Raw genomic sequence first — 20,060 nt, forward strand, 5'->3', positions numbered from 1 at the left:
ACGTAATGTCAGGAAAAGTTCTTTGACTGAGTGGTTTGAGATGACTAAAAAACACGAGATATGCCGGGATCTTACTTATTGTGAATTTACTAAAAGGTACACTTGGTACAAGTCTAAGAAGTGCTGGAAGCGTCGAGGCGGTAATGCTAAGTTGGGTAGCATTAGGTATGTACATCCTACCACAGGCGAGTTATTCTATCTACGGATGCTGCTGATGTGTGCTCAAGGTGCTCGGAGTTTTGAGGACCTTAGGACTTATCGTGACCAGAGTTTCCCCACGTTTCGTGACGCTTGTCGGGCACGTGGACTTCTTGGTGATGATAAGGAGTGGTCTTTTGTGTTTGATGAGACTTTGCTGTGGGCCACCCCTTGCCAGCTCAGAAATCTGTTTGTTACTATATTGATGTTTTGTGATGTTGGGGATGCTTCTGATTTGTTTGAAAAGTATTAGTCCTATATGGCCCAAGATATTTTATATGGTGTAAAACAGGCCTTACGTAATCAGTCTTATTCGATGTCCGATAATCTTCTTCGGTATCGTTTGTTGAAGCAATTGGCTGTTCTTTTTGATAAAAGTGGTGGATCGATTTTTTCTTACAATCTTCCTGATGTTGATGCAGTGGTCGAAAGTTCTCATCTAAATAGGCTCGTTGCTGAGGAGACGTCTTATGATAGGGTTGTTCTTGCTCGTGAGTGGGAGCCCATGCATGGGAGGCTGAATTCTGATCAGTTGGCTGTTTACGATAGTATAATTGCTGCTGTTGACAATCGTATCCCTGGTGTTTTTTTTGTGTCCGTCATTGTGGGACCGGCAAGAAGTTTTTGTGGAGAACTATTGCTGCCAGGCTTCGGTCCCCGGGGAAGATTGTTCTTGCAGTTGCTTCTTCAGGTGTTGCTGCATTGTTGTTGTCGGGAGGCAGGACGGCTCATTCACATTTTCACATTCCTGTTGATATTGACGATACTTCTGTTTGTGGTATGGGGCGTGGTACTATGTTGGTGGATTTGGTGAAACATACTGCTCTTATACTGTGGGATGAGGTACCTATGTCTCATAGAAAGTTCTTGAGTGTTTGGATCGCTCTTTAAAGGACCTTTTGTCCGAAAGTCAGCCTATGAATGGCTCCCTTTCTTTTGGTGGTCTTCCTGTGATTGTTGGAGGCGACTTTCGTGTTTTGCATGTTATGCCCGGGGCCTGCAAGCAAGAAGTGTTAGATGCTGCCCTTTGCAGTACCTTTATGGCATGATATTACGGTGTACATTGTGCCTAACTACGAATCACATGTTGCAATCAGGCAAAACGAAATCAATACAACACGAGCACTCCAGAAACAGAAATAAAGAACACGTTGATTACCCGTACCGGCAGTGGCGGGCTGCATCCTACCGACAAGAGCACGCAGAGCTAAGATCTTTGTGTTTTTTTTTCTATGTATGAGAAGGGAGAGGTGCTAAGGAGGCATGAACTCACGGGTGAGTCTCTTTATACGGGAACATTGTGCAAGCTGCCGCCTTCGCTGATGGGTCCCACACGGGACTAGGAGGTCGCGTGTTGCACCACGCGACAGGGACGTCGGTGCCAGGACACGTTGATTCTTCGCGCAAGCACGCAGACCAGTGCGTTGACACGCGGCCACTGTATTAAAAAAAAAGTTAAAACAAGGATTCCCTAGTCGGTTCGTATTGGATACCGACGCCACAAGGAGTCCAATAACAATTAATCTTCTGTCATCTCTCGTGATAACATTTTTGACATAAATAGCAGCGTTAAAAATGGAAAAGTAATAAAAGCATCGCGTGAGCATAAAAATTAGGGAGACCCTTTCGGCGGCGCCGGCGGAGAGCGCGGTTCCGTCTAGTCTATTCTGTGCCTGCGCACGATTTGGTCTTCCACGGTGCTCACATCGCTGCTCCGTCGGATGGGATCCAATGGACACGATAGCCTCGAACAAACTCCCACGCATTTCCTTATCCACTCAGGTTACCTACTTACCTCTCGGTCTTCTCCCACTCTCCTCCCGTCGTCTCCAATGGAACCGGCGGCGGCGGCTGCACGCGCTCCGCTCACCGCCTCCCCTACCCCTCCGACGCCGTACGTCCCTCGCCTCCTCCCCAGCTGCCGGACCGTCTCTCGCCTCCCTCGACCAAACCTAGGGTTCGCCGCGGCGCCACATCCCCTCCTGAAATCCGCCACCGGCGCCGTCGTTGGCCCGACCGGCGCCACCCACCCATACACCTCCCTGCCGCCTCGTCCCACCTCCACCGCCACTTTTCCTGTCTGCATCTTCTCCTCCGGCCAGACCCTCCTCTTTTGCGCATCTTGCAACTCCTGCCGCTGGTCTTCCCCACGGGCGGCGTTGCCTCCCCCCTCCCCCCGCACTCTCCAATTAGACTGGAGGGCTTCGCATATTCTCATGGTGTTTTCTCAAGTGTAATTCGAACGGCTCTATGTCTCTGTAAGAATTTCTCTGCACATGTTTTACTTATTTTGAAGTGTAACTCGAATGATGTTTCCGTTTTGTTTTACAGTATGAGCCTGGACTTTTCCCTGGCCTGATCTAATGACAGAGCAACGGAAGATGGTTCTTCTGATTTTTGTTTCACGCAAGATTGTTTTGACTGGGGCAAAGGTAGCAGTCTTTTATTGCATATACTACAATGGACAATGTTTTTGTACATCTGAAACTAGTGTCTTTCCAGGTGAGAGAAGAGAGATACACTGCGTTTGAGAACATATATTCTGTAGACTGTACTCACGGAGTTAAAAATGTCCAGCAATAGTATGTAACATAAGCTTAGAACTGCATGGATGGAGAGGGGGAGAAGGTAGGCAACATCCTTCCACACGTGATTATTATTTCTGCAACTATGGCCATAAATAGATTGAGTTTTAGTTTTCTGATCTGTTTTCTGAATCAATATGTTTGTTTAGTGTTTAGACAACACATGTTGAAACTCTTGCACATCTGAAACTCTGGTGGTGTCCCATGTATATGAAGGATGAACTCCCTCCTTACAGAGTAGATTTGTGTATGCACTTGTTTGGACAGAGCACTGAACCTTTGTTAACCAGATTGACATTGGTGAGCATTTGTGCAATTGTCTAGTTAATCAGTTATCTGATATGCCTTAGTTTCCATCCTTTTTGGATTTCTGTACTAGTAATTTGTACCGTTGCTAGTAGTGCTCGGAGAGAGGGGAAATAACCGCTAGTCCAGATAAACATGTGCTTGTTCATAAAAAGGATGTCAGACTTATGTTGGATCCAAGAGAGCATCATTCCTATGCTTTTTGTAGTGTTTTGGGTGTTATTTTGATTGTAGGTATTAGTTAGAATTTTTAATGCTCCCTCCCTCTGATCCATAATAAGTGTCGCTGATTTAGTACAACTTTGTACTAAAGTTGTTCTAAATCAGTTATGGATTGGAGGGGGTATATGTTTTGTTCAAGGTGCCAATCCTCCCCTATCCCTAGCCGCCTGTTTTTTTGTCCATGTTTTTGCGCCTCCACTTCCCAAGCAATGCCTGGTGATATAGAACTGCAATGTTCTTTTTTTGTGTAACTAAAGAATTGGATCCCATTTATTGTTGGATGTAACTTCAATTTTTAAATGTTACATTTGAGTGAGTTAGATGTAAATTTCAGGTTAGGAGTTACTTTACGATTCTACTGGATGTAGTTTCAACATATGTCAGTTATTTTCATGAGTTCGGTAGATGTAGTTTTAAGGTTAAAAGTTACTTTCCTGATTGTTTAGATATAATTATGATGTTAAAAGTTACATCTGCTTGTGAGCTTGCAGAAAATAAATTTTGGTAGTTGTGTGGAGTTCTCATAGAACAAAAGAAGAGGGTCCTGATTTTTCAGATGTAATTGCGACGTTAAAAGTTACATCTACTTGTGACCTAGGAAAAAGTAAATTTTGGTAGTTGTGTGGAGTTCTCATAGAACAAAAGAAGAGGGAGATCTGATAAAGCAGAGGAGGTGCGGCGATGGAAATGAAGAGGTGGATTTTTTTCGTATCACGTGAGACCACAACAAGAGGAGAGAAAGCATGTGTTACCTGCTATTTGGGGACCACACATGACAGGTTAGGAAATGGAAGATAGGATGTAGTTTTTCTTTCCAAATGGAGATAACATGTAGTTTTCTTACGATAGGATGTAGTTTTACCTTATATAGTTGTAGATATGTTCAATAAGTTTAATATATTGGATGTAGTTTTTGTCATATCAGGATGTTTACCTTTGCTTTGCAGTAACACTGTTTTCAAATAGAAATGATTTAACTAATGCAGTGGATACTGAACTAAGCGATATTGTTGCTGATGGCCAGATTAACAAGTCAAATGAAGTTTGAATGATCTAGTTTTGGCTGATTGCTAGACATAACTTCTTTTGTTTTACATGTGAAATTATTTCACATCTATCAATCCTTCTAGCAATTTGAATTTGTGTTCATATTGTTTATATTCACCATTTCAGCAAAATTTTAGATAATTGGAAAGAGTTTTGGTTTTGGAGCTGTGTTTGGTCTAATTTTTTCATGCAGGCATTGAAGATGGTCAATTTTGCTCTTGCCAATTGTATGTGATGCTAAGTGGGGATTCAAGAGTTGTCTAACTGTTTTGGTGGATTTCTTTTCCTCGTTTGCAGATTTGCTAGTCTGTATGGAGGATAACTTGTGTACATTCTCTCCATGCATTTCGTTTGTTCTAGGTACTTACTCCCTCCAATCATAAATTGTTGTCAAAATATTACATGTATCTAGATGCTTTTTAAGAATAGATACATCCATATCTGGCAAATTTAAGTCAAGAATTTAGCATCAGAGGGAGTAGCTTTTAAGTGAATTTTTCCTTAGAACTGAATTTGTGACAGACCTGTGTACCCAAAGAATTGCGATGTACTCCCTCCGTTCTTAAATAGTGCAACTAAATCAGTGACAAGTAATATTTAGTAACGGAGGTTGTACTCTTTTTCGTCGTTTTTGGGTGGACGTAATCCCTGAAGGGAGGATCTGTGATTTGGAATTCTTGCTACATGTACTTATGTGGGGAAGATGCGTGGTAGTATGGAGGAGCATAGCCAGCTGCTGGTCACGGTACAGTGAATCTCAAGGAGTCGAGGAGAAAAAACCTGGGGCAGTGTACGGAAGGATGGGAAATTAATCACGATGGCAAGAAAAAAACGCGTTCGGACTTCGGACATCACGCACGGAAGGGGTAAAGCACGTGCACGTGGCCTTGTCGGGGCGCACCCTGTAAGCCTACCGGCCCCATTAAAAATGCCCCTGACTAATTCTGTTGCGAGTTAAAGAAAACCCACACAGAGCCGGTCCACAGGCGGAAACTTGGAGAGCGCTCTGCTGCCACCAGAGTTGCCGCAATCTCTCCGGAGAATCAACGGTATATATGGGTTGGGCTTGGCTGTCGGTGTTGGGCCATGTTATCTTACTCAGAGTACTCCGGGCTGAGGTTTCCTTCCGTCTCCGTCTGTTAAGCCCTGCCCAGACTCATCAATAAGGAAACCCCCGTGGCGGCGCGGACGCGATCTCACTTCCGCGTCGCCTTTTTTATTCGAGTTGAATTCAAATCTGGGCCTCGCCTTGTCGGCCGCTGATCAACCGGCCGAGAGAGAGCCCCCCTAAAAAAACCGGCCGAGAGAGAAGGTCCGATTGATTTGTCGTCTCGTCTTTTGACCCCTGGCGTCGTCGCATCGATCATGGGGCTGCTGGCACTCAATCGGCTCATGTTCATGCAGCGGGGTCGGCTTCGCCGGCCAATTCAGGCCCGTAGTAAGCCACTGCCTCTTACTAGTTCGTTCAGCCGGTTGTGTCCTGACATCTGTAGAACCTGATCTTTTTGCCATGAATCTATGACCGGCTCCTTGTTTTCTGCGGGTGAATCTATAACGTGTTCGATGGTCTTATGAACAGAATTCGGCGGTTGATCGCTACATGTTTCTTCTCGACAGAATTTTTATTTACTGATGAGAGTCTGCTGTTGACAGCTTCTTTTCCAACTTTTGCAAATATATACTTATTGTCGATTGAAGTTTTATTTCTATTATTACTGAAACAACTCTGGTTCCTTTTTAAGTTGGTGTTCTTGGCCAGAAGTTGGATAATGGAGAGACAAATCGGGGTCTCTTTTTTCCATGTGCTGTGCCTGTCCTGTCCTTGGTGTTTTCTTCCATCAGTAAATTCGGTATCTCTGTTATTCATAACAAGCATCATGTACAACAGATGGATTGATGACTTCAGCGGCTAAAAGGAAGGGCTCACCATGCCTACAAGATGACAATTCTAGGAGTGATAAAAAATTGAGATATTCAATGCCAAGCCTTCCAGAGGTTCGTCGTTAGATGCTCATACCAAACTACCTATATTGCAAATAAATATAATTGTGACTGTTCTAGCTGCACTAATTGGTGGATCGATATAGAATCTAAATAAAGATAGACTTCACTTGATAAAGAGTAGACTTGCTAATTCCTAGGGACAGACTATGCCCCTTAGTAGTGGTTTGTACTTCTTCCCCGGTGATTGTGGTCAATATTCAGTGCCCGTCCTGCTGTTTATACTTAGCAGCACCTTCAATGTGGCCATATGCACCCGCAGTCCACAGATACATCAACCCAGTAGGCCTGCGCTTGGCACCAGAGTTTCCACTATATGAATCAAATCTGTCCATTGCTGACCACAACTGATCTCAAGCAGGATGCTTTTGCAACTTTGTGAACTGCAACTAACAGGAACTGCAACTAGCAGGAATGATTTTCAACTTTGTGAACTGCAACTGGGAATGTATGCTGTGTTGATCTATGATATTAAATTTAGAATGATGTTTGTGGTGATTCGAGTCTGCTAGACTTAGATTCCTGTATCACCTTATGTGGCCACTATCACTTCTGTCCAGAATTTGGTTGTTTATATCTATTACTTATGCAATTGGTTTTTAAATTCCTAAGCAGTTCTTGATATTGATTCAGACCACTATACTTAAGCAAACTCTGAACATATAGCATAAGTGGGATATGTTTCTGCATCATGAAGTGTCGTGTCATGGGCTCATGGCCTGCTTAGTATAATTCCCATTTTTTGTGTTTTCAAACATGCTAAAATTCGGCAAGCCAAATGGGGGGGCAAATTGGGGGCATGTCAACTGTGCATGAGTATTTGCCACATGGATCTTCTTTTTATATCTATACAAGTGCTACCTCTGAATGTTTTCATTGGCTTCACGGTTCAGACTAGGACGTCGATTTCATTAGTATAATATATGCTTCCTAGTTCCAGCAAAAAGATGAAGGATTGAACTGCATATTCTTGTGGTTGTAGTTGTACTTGTGTGGTGCCATTCTATCTTCTCTGTCCAACCTATTATCCCCTCATCTCAGTTAGCAATGCTGGTGTCATTCATGTCACAATGTAGCTGCTAAAGCTGCTGGATTCTATTACACATGGTCTTCTGGACGTTTGAATATTATTTTTCCTTTTCCAAATTGAACCTTGGGCTTTGCAACTCTGATGTTGAACTTTTCTCCAATATATGCTTGTGCATGCAGGACATCTGGCATCATATACATTCTCTGCTTCCACTACGAGATGCTGCACGCACAGCCTGCGTGTCCCGTACATTTCTAGGTTTTTGGAGATGCTATCCCAATCTCACCATAACTAGGGAAACGTTGGGTTTGGTCCGTTTGGAAGACGAAAAGGACGGAATGTCATATGAAACATCGTGTGATCTTGCAACAAAAATTGACCACATTCTGAGAAACCACTCAGGCACTGGCGTGAAGGCACTCAAGCTTGAAATAAATGATTTTCCGGTTTTCTGCACATACGGTGATCTCGATCGCTGGCTTCATATTGCTGTTAGACCAGGGATTGAAAAACTTGACCTTTGGCTGCGTCCGATTCTTTCAGCTGTGTCTGTGTACAACTTTCCATGCTCACTTTTACTTAATGGGAGTGGGAAGTCGCTTCGGCACCTTCATCTCAGCTCCTGTACCTTCCGTCCCACGGCTGGACTTGACTGCTTAAGAAGCCTGACTAGTCTGGAATTGTATGAGGTGCGTGTCACCGAGGACGACTTAAGGTGCCTTCTTTCCAGTTTAGTTGCTTTGGAGGAATTGAGACTCGTTGATTGCGAAGAGCTAATTTTCCTGAAGATACCTAGCCTGCTGCAGCGGCTCAGCAACCTGGTGGTACATGATTGCGAAAATCTGGAAGTTATAGAGAGCAAAGCCCCTAATCTCTCCGGTTTTGAATATATGGGCCCCCAAGTACAGCTATCACTTGGAGATTCATTGCAAGACATTTACATTAACGGTTCAGGTCGGGGTTGGGACATTGTTCATTATGCTTGGGCCAAGCTTCCGTGCATGGTGCCAAATCTTGAAGTTCTTGAGATATCTACATCTTATTTGGTATACTCTTAAACTTTACAGCTTCTTAGCTACCATCATTATGCAACAAACAATAGCAACGTGCATTTTCCATGGATAATTAATCTGAAGCATTTTTATGCAGAGTGATACACTGGTTGTACCAGCTGGCAAATTCCTCCACCTCCGGCACCTTTTTATTGATGGTTTTTGCCGGCCAGACTATGATCATTTCTCTCTAGTTTCTTTTCTTGATGCTTGTCCTTACTTGGAGACCTTCAGGTTGTTTGTAAGTCATGTTAATCTTGCCAAAGACTTCTAGTGTGTATAAACTACATATCTTTGGTGGAGTCATTCATTAGTTAGTTCAAGTCTTGTCTTTTCTCCGTTACTAGTGACATTGACGTCTATCCCGTGCAGGTAGAACACGATTTCATGGAGGATGAATTGGTCTTGGGAGATTTTTCTCATGATCTAAGGCAGATGCCAGGACATTTGCATAGCAACATCAAAGATGTGCAGATCCTTGGCTTCTATTCTACAAAGAGCATCATTGAGCTGACATGCCACATTCTTGAGAATGCAACGTCGCTCGAGTCCCTTACACTGGACACTTCTTACACTGCAATTCTGTGTTCTGACAGCAAAAACGGTAAATGCCTCCCAATGAATAGGGATATGATCATGGAGGCGCATAAAGCGCTTTTGGCTGTGAAAAGATACATCTTGGGGAAAGTTCCCTCTAGTGTTGAGTTAAAAGTTGTGGAGCCCTGCAGCCGGTGCAATGATCTTGAAATTTTGGTTCAGGAAAGGAAGCTTGTGGAGCCGGCCCAATCGGAGTCAGCTCAAGAATTTCCTCTTGGCAAGAATAAGTGACTTCTAAGCCAGCTACCTGGTTGGCTTTGTATTTTCCTCTGGCTGCACCATTTGTTTATGTATTATGTTTATTTTTTTGCGAGAAAGTGTTTAGTTATGTAATGTTACCAGAGAAAGAATAGGTGGCTTTTTGACAACTTTTTTTTGCTTCATCAAGTTACCACAACTGTCAGTTGTTTAGGTCTTGTGACTTTTTATGGGTTCTTCATTTCTTACAAAATCTTCACCGAGCTCTGGCATTCTGTTCTCATATTGCATGGTTTTGTGCTCAGTCCATATTGTCATGGTCGTACTGGAAGCACCCTGCCTGTTTGATTTTAGGGACATTTATGTTTGTGCCACTATCAAAGTGCGAAATTTGAAAGTTCACTTTTTATGAAACATATGGACTCCATTTGACTTGATATATTTTTTAGACCTTCATACATTTATTACAAGTAGAACTGTGTTAAAATCACAGTTTTCCATGTAAAAAAGATTTATTACAATTATCTCAAATTTTATATTAGTAGAATGTAATAATAAGCAAATTCCGTCGGAAATTGTTGATTTTTGGCATGGTGTCGTACTATGGGTGTCCTAACCTGTCGTAAAGATTTGATACCATATCGCGAAAGCTAGATAATAGAATACTTGAAATTAAAGTGAACTTCTGAGTTTCGCAGTGGCAAAAGCATAATTTTGCACTTTCATAGTAGCAGAGACATAAATGTCCCTTGATTTTATCTATCTAAGACACTATTTTTCTATTTCTATTGCACACGGATGGACATTCAACCATCCTCCTTTCCACCTGCTCTATGGTGATGCGTGTTTACCTTAGTGATTCTTATCATTCTATTTTTACCGTATCCTAAAGAAGATACAATCTCGCTGAGAAAACCGATGCAAACCGTGAACATGAGAGAGAGGAGCTACATCTAGATACGGTGCATTGAGTAGTAGTACTTGTTGTTATATCTAATTGACGTGCCAAAATAGATAGTAGTAGATAATTTAGATACAAGCATTGCGATTGCCTAATCGACCCAAGTGGACCCCAAGTGACAGGATCATCAATGTGGAGGGGCGAGGAGGATATGATTGACGTCAGCAAGGTCAAATACTCAAATCATGGTCAGCGGGTTTTCTCTGTCAGCCGCAATAGGGGTTTAGCTGAACTGCCCGACCCATGGAAATCTCCCCCAATCCCGCAGCCGCCGGCGATAGCGGCGTGGCTCCAGCTGCAGCTGCAGCTTCCGCTTCCTCCGCCAACCTGTCCCCGCCGATCAAGCGCCCCAGCACCACGCTCCGGCTCCTCTGCCCCTCCAGCCGCGCCGCCGCTCTCCGCCCCGCGCGCGACCTCCACGTGGAGCATCCCCCCGTGGGGGACGAGGTCGTGCTCGTCGTCTCTGGGCCGGATGCCCCAGCCGCGGCCGTGAGGGTCTGGGAGCGGGTCGTGGGACACAGGGTCGGGGGCGACGACGCTGGGGAAGGGGAGGAGGAGAAAGAGGTTACCGGCGTGGTGGGCTGCCGGATGCTGGCGGCCGGAGGGCAGGTGGGGTGCGTGCTGGGGAAGGGCGGGAAGACGGTGGAGCGCATGCGGCAGGAGAGCGGGGCCCAGATCAGAGTGTTCAGGAATAAGGACCAGGTGCCCCCCTGCGCCTTGCAGGGGGACGAGCTCATCCATGTACACATCTTAACTCTCTCGGGCTTTTGGATGCAAATATCAGTGCTGGTTGTTGCTTGGTAGCTGGGTGTAAGGGTGCAAACGGGATCCCGCGAAAGTCCCGCTTGTAGTTCAATTCTCAAATCTCCTATTCAAATTCTGAACGAAATTTGAATAGAAGATTTGAAAAATGAACTAGAAGCGGGACTTTCGCGGGATCCCGTTTGCATCCCTAGCTGGGTGCATATAACCTGTCAACTTTAGAACGAGACTTAGTATAGGTATAGCAAATGCGGCTCGTGTGCTTGAGTCATAGTGATTGTTTCGCTCAAAAATGCATATGCGTTCTTGTGAATGAACTTGACATTATGTTGCAAACTGGAATGTGTTCGAATGCTGGAAACACAACACCATGATAGCACGATGATTTTGATGATAGATAGCAGGGTAAGTTTGGGATCATTTTCACAAGCTGTTGTTAGGTATGTTAAGGGTCTTGTTTTTCATGTAGCACAAATACATGTGCGCATCTGACCAGACGAGTCCAAAATGAGCCAATCTTTCCTGGTTTGTACTTGCTCTAATTTAATCCCTTAGTAGGGCACGTAAATTGAGCTCATTCATATGATTTATGAAGAACACGTTTTTATTGATGATGAATAGTTGAAAACTTGAAACGTAGAAACAATAATAAATTGTTGGAGAATGCTGAATTCTTTATGACAGTCGTACCAACCCCTCTAATTAGGCAACCAGAGTTTTATTTCTTTTTCTTTTTTTGCCTTCGAAACATTCAGCAAGCAGTTCCAAAAATTCTTATATGAATATTTAGCATCTCTACCTGTTATTTTGTTTCACTGGTGATGACTTTTGTGATTTATCCTTAGGAAATCAAGATTTGGTGTTACATAGGCATGCTTAATCAACTTGAATATCTGATCTTTTAAATTCACTTCCTTCTAACATGATTAATATGTTCCTGTTAGATAAGCGGGAGCTTTTCTGCAGCAAGGAAAGCACTTTTATTAGTTTCAACGTGCCTCCAAGATAATCCTAGGCTAGAGACGAGCAATTTTTCGACTGGAAGATCATTTGGGCCTCCAGGCAGTGGAGTTGGTTGTCCACCTGGTGTGGATTCTCATTCTCAAAGAAGCTATTTACCACCACATATACCTGATTATCATGCAAGGAATTTTTCAAGCAATGTTGCTGCCCCTGGTCCTAGATTCTTTATTGAACAAGAGATAGTGTTCAGAATGATATGTTTAAATGAAATGGTAGGCGGCATAATTGGAAAAGGTGGTGCCACTATCCGGGCATTGCAGAGTGACACTGGTGCTTCAGTCAAGGTTATAGACGCTGTTGCTGATTCAGATGAACGTGTAATTGTGATATCTGCACGTGAGGTATGGCTCTAGACCTACAAAGATTTGGTAATTTTCCTCTTAAGTTTTAAGTGATGAAAAACCTAGTTTTCCTGTGGGAAACATGTTCTTTAAATGGGATGGATTTGCATCTTGCTGAACACTGGCATATTGTATGTTGTCCAGAATGTTGTTTGGTGATGCATTACTTTTGGTGCAGAATTCTGAGATGATGCATTCACCAGCTCAGGACGCAGTGCTTCGGGTGTATTCCAGAATCTCGGAGGCATCTATGGATAAGAGTTCTGCTGTACCTGCTAGGCTTCTTGTTCCATCTCAGCATATTGGTTGCCTGCTAGGCAAAGGCGGATCCATAATTGCAGAGATGAGGAATGTAACAGGAGCTAGCATTCGAATCTTTGGGAATGAACAAATTCCAAGATGTGCACAACGAAATGATGAACTGGTTCAGGTATGTTACAGCTCTACTAATCTACCATTTCAGTTTCCAACTTCTCGTTTGTTGTATGTTTTGATTTACTTTTTGTACATCGCGGTTATCTTTAGGTCTACATGACCATGTTAAAGTTCCGGATGCATGGATGCTACTAGGTGCGCCTGATGAATCATTTTTTTAATCTAGCTTTTTAGGAAAAATACTATGCTTGTTACTAAAGGTGGTCGGTGTAAAATGTCAAGCAACTCTTACCTGAATGAAATCACACTAGATGGTTCGTCTATCCTGCTATATTTGTTAGAGAGATACTCCCTCCTTTCCCTTACACAGGGCCTTTCTCTCAATTCACCATAACCAAGGCTGGCAATCAGAGCGGGGCAATCGATTCGAACGAAAAAATCAGCCAAGGACAGCGCACCAGTGTGGCCTTGATTAGTGTTAATTATTCACATGTCTTAGAGATTTTTGTTGCCCAATCAGTTGGCCTCCCTCTGTTGCGCATGCAATCGTTTAAGCTTTCCATAGAAACACCGATCCGTGGCAATTTTTGGCAACACGGCCGATCCGTGGTGATTGTTTCAGCCATGCAGCTAGTCTTGACCGTAGATATGTTTTGGAGATTGGATCGTGGCCAGATTTTAGAATTCTCAGATGTCAGTTTTGGATGGAAACGATGAATACATTCTGCCATATTTTTGGCAACTGATGATCGCGCCAAATTTTAGTTCCATCGAGCGAAAATTGAAACCAAAAAATTTCGCCTACAAAATCCGTTTCCTATGTATTGTAGTAGGACTCTCCTATGTACTCCCTCCGATCCTAAACTCTTGTCTCAAATTTGCCCAAATATGAATGTATCTATTCTTAAAAGGTGTCCAGATACATGTAATATTTCGACAACAATTTAGGATCGGAGGGAGTATTTCCTTTTGTATTCAGATTTCTATGGTCCCACCTTATGTTCTCTCATGTAGTCATGTACATGTATATATGTTAATGTCGAGCCTATGGAATGGATCAAGTGGTTCTTCCACCTAACATGGTATCAGGAGCAGGTTTTAGAGTTAGATTCTCCTGATCGCCTTTTTGGTCGATCTCATCTTGATCTACAAATCGATCGTGTTTGCACCCCCACCACCTCCACCGCGAGAGATAGCTGTACTGTAGTAGGACTCTCCTACGTATTTCTTTTTGTATTATCTCCTCTCATGTACATGTACATATGTTGACCTCGAGCCTATGTAATAGATCGATTTGCTAGTCTTCCAAACAATTTTTTCCTTCCAAGCCCTGAAGGTTCATCATTGAAGTAAACTTGGTTTACCAGCAATGACTTTCACAGCCTAGGAAACATGATGTGTAATATGAAATGGGCAACGGGTGTCAACTTGACGTTGTAGCAAAGAAAATATGATGTGTAAGATGGCATGGGCAAGGGCAACAGTCGGATCGGGCACGATCTCAAACTTATAGGGCGGCAAGGAGATTCCTCGACGAGGACTAGTGAGGCTATAGTACTGACTATGCATAGGACTACAAAGGTGAAAAGTCCACGCCCTTCCTGCCTGCTTCAATTGATGTGAATGATCGTGCCTTCCACATCAATTTCAGTCTGATTAGATATGTCATTTAAACAAATCTGTTTGGTCTCTGTTTTCTTTTCGGATGATGAGGATGAGCCAGCCGATCCTAACGTAATTTTTTAGGAGCCAGACGACGAAGCCTCAAAATAAGATAGAGATGTCTCCGACGCGACCGGACTTCAACTATATTTTTTCAGGGGTCAGGAGGGACAATAAAGATATGCTGTTTTCTATCAGTCCCCAGCGGATACCCTCCCCCCCCCCCCCCCCCCCAGCTTCCACAGTCCACTTACCGAGGAAGAGATGCGGGAGGACCCAGGGCCAGAGCAAGTTGGGTTGGGGTATAGAGCCGTTAGCACGGTGGGGGTGACAGAGGATTTGCGTCTTCCCGCAGACCAGAAAACCTTTCCTATTTGTCCTCCATGGATCGAGTTTTCGCCACTCCTGCGAGGAAGACTATGTGGGGCTCCTTAACAGAGACGTGCAATCAAAGCTGTTAGCTTGGACTTATTATCCGCAATAGATGGCTTCCTCAGGAGGAATTAGGTTCTAAATAAAAAGCTAGGCATCAACGTCAAGTTGTACTAGGAAAAAGTCTTCTGTTGAATATCAATACTCCCTTCAATCCATAATAAGTGTCTCAGATTTTGTACTAACTTGGTACAAAGTTGTACTAAATCTGAGGCACTTATTATGGATCGGAAGGAGTAGTTTTTTTAAGGTACACCAGGATTCTTAATGAACTACAGAATGCATTTTGCTCTAGAAAAGGGAACTACAGATTATCTTTGTCCTGTGAAGTTCAAGAAAACATAAATATTTTCTTTTGTTCGTATGCTGTAGCTATGCTGTAATTCTTTAATGGTAATTTTTTAACGACCTATTTTGTGCCGCAAGTAGTCAGTTGGAAAATTTTCAGTTTTAAAAAAGATTTCAGTTAGTCAGTTCTTTCTACTTATTTACTTTGAACTTTCCTTTTAAGATGTACTGATTGCGCATGCTTGTGTTATGCACATATTTTATTATCATACTAAAGAAGTAATATATGATCATTCAGAAGAGCGAAAAATAGGAGAACACCTACAGATGATTATTGAGTAGATCCGATTCAGACTAACTTCTAGAGCCCTTTTTGCAGGTCACTGGTAACTTTCAATCCATCCAGGATGCATTGCTTCATATCACTGGAAGGATTAGGGATGTCATCATTCCCCCAAAGCCACATCCTAGTGGTGGCATGTCTCCATATCCACCTGCTGGAAGCACACCTCATCACCCATCTAGACAAGACCCAGCTCCGCCACATCACAGTGGAGGCATGCCTCCATATCCTATGCATCCTTTCAGACCTAATCATCCTATGGGCCCTTTTGACGTGGCAGATCATCGACCACCTGGCCAACATCCCGCGCATCCAATGGAACACATGGGTGCTGATAGGATCCCGTACTCTTATGGTTGTGAACAAGGAGGTCCTCGGCCTTTTTTGGAGCAGCCATCACCCAGAACCTGGGCTCCTGAGGTTTGTTACTTAAGCATATAAGTTCTTTCGCTTGTTACTTGGTACTAACCTACGTTGTTGCACTGATACGGGGATACAGACACGGCGATACAGATGCGGGGACACGGGATAGGGCTTTTTCCATAAAACAGTCATACGGGAATACGTCGAATATATATAAATAAATTTTTTAAATGCCATATATGAAAGAATAATTTTGAGACATGACAAAAAAAATTAAAGTAAAAACACGACACTTGGCAGCAGCATATAGCAACAGCGCACAGCACAGCACAGCACAGCACCGAATTAATTAGTAGCAAAATCAGCCGCAGTAGGTAGCCAGCTTGTCTAATAGGTCGCAACTTGCAACAGCAAAGAAAAACAGAGGGAGAAGGGATTTGGTGAGGGGGGCTGGGAGATAGCGGTAGCTTAACTAGTCGGAGAGGTGAGGCTGAGGCTCGCCCAGGATTATCCACTGGAGGCCAGAGGGGATCGGCGGCGCAGACAAAGAAGCGTGGCGGCGGCGAACTGGGTGTAAAGTCCAGGGGCTGCTGGCAAGTCCGGGGTGGCTTCCAGCGAGTCCAGGGCGGCGAACTGGGTGTAAAGTCCAGGGATGTCCGGCGAGTCCGGGGCGGCGGCCGTTGGCAACGCGGTCACAGCCTCACAGGAGTGTGCGTGAGGATGGCGGCGGATCGACCGAACTGCCCTCTTCCATGCCTGCAGGTTAGTGTTTTTGGTGGGCTCGTTGGGCCATCCTGATGCTTCTGTTTCACAGCCTGTATCCTCCCGTGTCAGCCCGTATCCCATTTTTCTTTCCTTTCTTTTTAATTTGAATTTCGTGGGATACTTGGGGACACAAGTATCCTGGCGTATCGAGGAGTATCCCTGTATCCTGGCGTGTCAGCATGCAGATACGGCGGCCCTGGATGTATCGGTGCGTACTAACTCTGTCCCTAAATATAAGAAGTCTTATCTTTCTCCCAAGTCAAACTTCTTAAACTTTGACCAAGTTCGTAAATAAATGTATTAACATCTAGAACATCAAATAAGTATACTATGAAAATATATATCATGATGGATTTAATAAAACTAATTTAGAGTCGTAGATGTTGGTAGATTTTTCACACAAGACCCAGCTTGCCTGCATCTTAGCCTCTCTGTAATTTTTTATTCTTTTCGGAGCACCTTCTGCTCTCTTACCTTTTCTGTATCCCCTCTGTACATATGTTGTAACCTTTTTTGCTAACATAATTATGCAGTAGGAGCCTCTTCTGCTGTTTTACCTGTAAAAAAAAGGAAGTTTGACTTCGGACAAAGTTAGAACTTCTTATATTTAGGAACGGAGGGAGTAGCATACATGGCTCTTTAAGAACTTTCACTGTCAGGTAGGCCGCACTAATGGGTGCAATTTAGGAGGGCCTACCATCAGATTTTGTAAAAGGATAATAGTATTTGTATGCACACCACATTGCTGATTCGGACGCTGTGGTTGAATTGGCTAAGAATCAAGTCCTTATCATGTGCAGGCACAAACAGCTGATGCTCCAAGAAGCATACCTGACAAGGGGCTGGCAATGGATTCCAGAAAGGGATCAGTGGCGGGGTAAGTTGAACGCCAAGTGTTTGATTCAGCGTTTCTCATTCTTTTGTATCCAATCCCCACACTTCTGGCTATGGAACTAGGATTTCTCATTCAGAAGAAATGTTTTTCTTGTCCTAAACAGTTCATGAAATACATGCATGTCAACCTGTGTGGAATGTTCTAGCCTTGAAGCCATATATAACTAACTCTGTAGCATTGCCATCCTTAAATGACATTTTCTTTTCCCAAGTTACCGAGAAATTTTCTTTCCAAGAGCTGTGCCATAGGTCTGACTTGTGCTCATCAGCAGTGAAAACCAAGTGGCTACACCAACAAGTACAACAACTGAAGTTGTTATTCCTTGCAAGTACATAGGGTTTATTTGTGGAACCAATGGCAGTGACCTTGCCGAGATACAAAAGGTACTTATACTCTTCCCTATTGTTTACCGAACATCAAATTAACCTATATTTATCCCTTGTTACCTTGTGCTCATCAAGGGAACAAGGATGCCTTGTTCTGACTTATTGTCATCCTGAGTGAAAGGCCTTGTTGGCTGCCGAAACTCAGTCCACACATATGACTTGTACATATTTGAGTATATGAGGTTGTACTATTTCGATTTCACTCTTGTAATGTAAACTCACTTCAAATAGTCCGCTCGAATCTTGGTACATGTGGGATGTGGCTCTCTAGTCATAGATAAATCTACCAAAATCATGTGCTCATCTTTGATACTGTAATTCATTTTCGCAGTTTCTACAGTGATAAAATTCACATAGTATTGAATACCTTTCAGATATCGGGCGCTGCAATTACAGTACATGATCCAAAACCTGGAGATACAGATGCATCAGTTTTTGTATGTGGGGATCCTGAACAAACTAAGAAGGCACAGAGCCTGATTCATGCTTTCATCTTTTGTGGTCTCTACCAAAAATAATCAGTGACGATAATGATACACCATCTATGAAGTGAGAATCCTTCTTGGAGTTTACATTTGGAGAGTTTCAACTCCTGACAGGATGTATGTACATGTACATGTACATGTACAATAGTAGCTGGGATGAGTGTAGATAGAATTCAATTGATGGCTGGGCACATAGCACCAATGTATGTTCTTGAATTTATTGCTAGACACAGAGCACCATTGTAAGTTCTTGAATTGATGGCTGGACACAGAAGCCAATGTAACTTCTTGGATATGTGTGTTATATATATGGGCAAAGCAGTGTTTTGGGAACACCGGAAAGCATGGCATTTTTGAATGTGTGTGTTATAGATCGAACCAACTGGATGGAAACCTTGTCCTGCAAGGAGAAACGGACAGCCAAGAGTCCAAGACGCTAGGCTTTGGTTGCAAGATCAATCTGGCTTTGGTCTTCCAAGGAACTTCTTGGAAACTCAAGATTTGCACCCGTAGGATCTTGTTGGTATTTGCTTGAGGCTGTACCCAATAATTATCACCGTGCTTTGGGTTAAGTCACAAAGCAAAGCCTCAAGCATTGTGTGGTCAGCATTGTGACATCGAGCATAGGAGTTAGGTACCTGCCATGAGATTTTATCCAGACAAGGAACAGGTCAGCAGGATGAGAAGTACGAAATAACCATCCAATATGCAACATGGCTACATGTTAATGTCATGCAAGAAAAAAATTGCTGGTGTATTTTATTGTAGTGTATTGTCAGATGGGACCCACTCGTCAGATAGAATTGACCGGATTTTGGACGCCACGCCCAAATAAGTAATACTCCATCCGTTCCATAATATAAGGCACGCACGCATTTCAAGATTTTGTTTTGACTACCAATTAGACCAACAAAATGTGAATTATGTATCATAAAAATTATACCGTCGGAAACTTCTTACAGATATGAATCTAGTGGTATAATTTTTATAACACATAAGTCACATTTTGTTAGTCTAATTGATGGTTAAAGGTGAACCTCAAAATGCGTGGGCGTCTTATATTATGGAATGGATGGAGTAGCTTTGTTTGGCCCTAACCATTATAGAACCGTCACACATGTCACTACATTCGGCGCTGCAAATGCCTCGGCCCATCCCTAACCCTAGGTTGCATGCTCTACAAAGAGGTCATGGTAGCAAGATTGTTCCGTTGCTACCGGTTGGGTCTAATCAAACCGCAAATCACTTAGGACACCTTGAAAGTGCCACACACTTGGTGACCTGGGTAAGTATCCGACGCTGCTGTAAGAACATCTCCAATGGCATTCCCCAAAGCTATCCCAAATGTCCTATTTGGGGATATGGATATTTTGTCTCTAAAATCATCTCCCAATAGCATCCCCTAAACGGACAAAATGGCATGTTTGTCCGAACACATCTCCCAAACTTGCCCTAAATTTGGGGGAGGTTTGGGGTGTCCGGACATTGTCCGGTGCTCTCTTTTGTCCGCCCCAATCCCACAACAAGAGATGGGAAAAGGAGAAGAAAAAGTGAAAAGGAAATGAGAAAGGATAAAGAGAAGGAAAAGCTAATTTGGGAGAGGAATTTGGGAAATGTGGTTGGGTGATGAGGGTGGACATTGGAAGGACATATGTCCACTTGCTCCCTCAAATGACAAAAAAAAAGGACATTTTGAGACAAAATTTGGGGGATCCCATTGGAGTTGCTCTTAATTGGGTTAGC

At 43.3% G+C, this 20,060-nt stretch overlaps 2 protein-coding genes across 18 annotated transcripts; both read left to right on the top strand.

Moving 5' to 3' along the window:
- Window positions 1-1,988: 1,988 nt before the first annotated feature.
- Window positions 1,989-9,519, top strand: LOC100835160. Of its 14 annotated transcripts, none has more exons than XM_024463386.1 (10): window positions 1,989-2,456; window positions 2,530-2,630; window positions 2,701-2,826; window positions 3,803-4,090; window positions 4,656-4,718; window positions 6,101-6,160; window positions 6,247-6,353; window positions 7,569-8,435; window positions 8,539-8,682; window positions 8,814-9,519. In XM_024463386.1, exons 4-10 carry the CDS (start codon window positions 4,084-4,086, stop codon window positions 9,267-9,269), a joined length of 1,704 nt encoding a protein of 567 aa, XP_024319154.1. In that variant the 5' UTR covers window positions 1,989-2,456; window positions 2,530-2,630; window positions 2,701-2,826; window positions 3,803-4,083; the 3' UTR covers window positions 9,270-9,519. The 14 variants fall into 14 exon arrangements, with proteins under 14 accessions (XP_024319154.1, XP_024319156.1, XP_024319159.1 ...); XM_024463388.1 differs by having other exon boundaries at window positions 3,910-4,090; XM_024463391.1 differs by having other exon boundaries at window positions 2,701-4,090; window positions 4,552-4,718.
- An 846-nt stretch (window positions 9,520-10,365) lies between these two features.
- On the top strand, window positions 10,366-18,659 carry LOC100835469 (KH domain-containing protein HEN4). 4 transcript variants are annotated; one of them, XM_014903290.2, is made up of 7 exons: window positions 10,366-10,938; window positions 11,904-12,323; window positions 12,502-12,753; window positions 15,460-15,843; window positions 17,352-17,428; window positions 17,715-17,829; window positions 18,190-18,326. In XM_014903290.2, the coding sequence occupies exons 1-7, from the start codon at window positions 10,441-10,443 to the stop codon at window positions 18,193-18,195; spliced, it is 1,752 nt and encodes a 583-aa protein (XP_014758776.1). In that variant the 5' UTR covers window positions 10,366-10,440; the 3' UTR covers window positions 18,196-18,326. The 4 variants fall into 4 exon arrangements, with proteins under 4 accessions (XP_014758776.1, XP_014758777.1, XP_003578365.1 ...); XM_014903291.2 differs by having other exon boundaries at window positions 10,369-10,938; window positions 17,718-17,829; XM_003578317.4 differs by having other exon boundaries at window positions 10,371-10,938; window positions 18,207-18,659.
- The last annotated feature ends 1,401 nt before the right edge of the window (window positions 18,660-20,060 follow it).

Source organism: Brachypodium distachyon, chromosome 4 (genome assembly GCF_000005505.3).
Source record: "Brachypodium distachyon strain Bd21 chromosome 4, Brachypodium_distachyon_v3.0, whole genome shotgun sequence".
In the NCBI taxonomy this organism is placed as follows: domain Eukaryota; kingdom Viridiplantae; phylum Streptophyta; class Magnoliopsida; order Poales; family Poaceae; genus Brachypodium; species Brachypodium distachyon.

What these genes read in the sequence shown, in the direction of transcription:
- LOC100835160 (XM_024463386.1), top strand. An exon ending in TCGGGGTCTCTTTTTTCCAT is followed by an intron (nt 6,161 to 6,246) that starts GTGCTGTGCCTG and finishes CATGTACAACAG; the next exon opens with ATGGATTGATGACTTCAGCG. An exon ending in AGATATCTACATCTTATTTG is followed by an intron (nt 8,436 to 8,538) that starts GTATACTCTTAA and finishes ATTTTTATGCAG; the next exon opens with AGTGATACACTGGTTGTACC.
- LOC100835469 (XM_003578317.4), top strand. Translation starts at nt 10,441, where the DNA reads ATGGAAATCTCCCCCAATCCCGCAGCCGCCGGCGATAGCGGCGTGGCT. An exon ending in GAAATGATGAACTGGTTCAG is followed by an intron (nt 12,754 to 15,459) that starts GTATGTTACAGC and finishes CCCTTTTTGCAG; the next exon opens with GTCACTGGTAACTTTCAATC. An exon ending in ACCTTGCCGAGATACAAAAG is followed by an intron (nt 17,830 to 18,206) that starts GTACTTATACTC and finishes AATACCTTTCAG; the next exon opens with ATATCGGGCGCTGCAATTAC.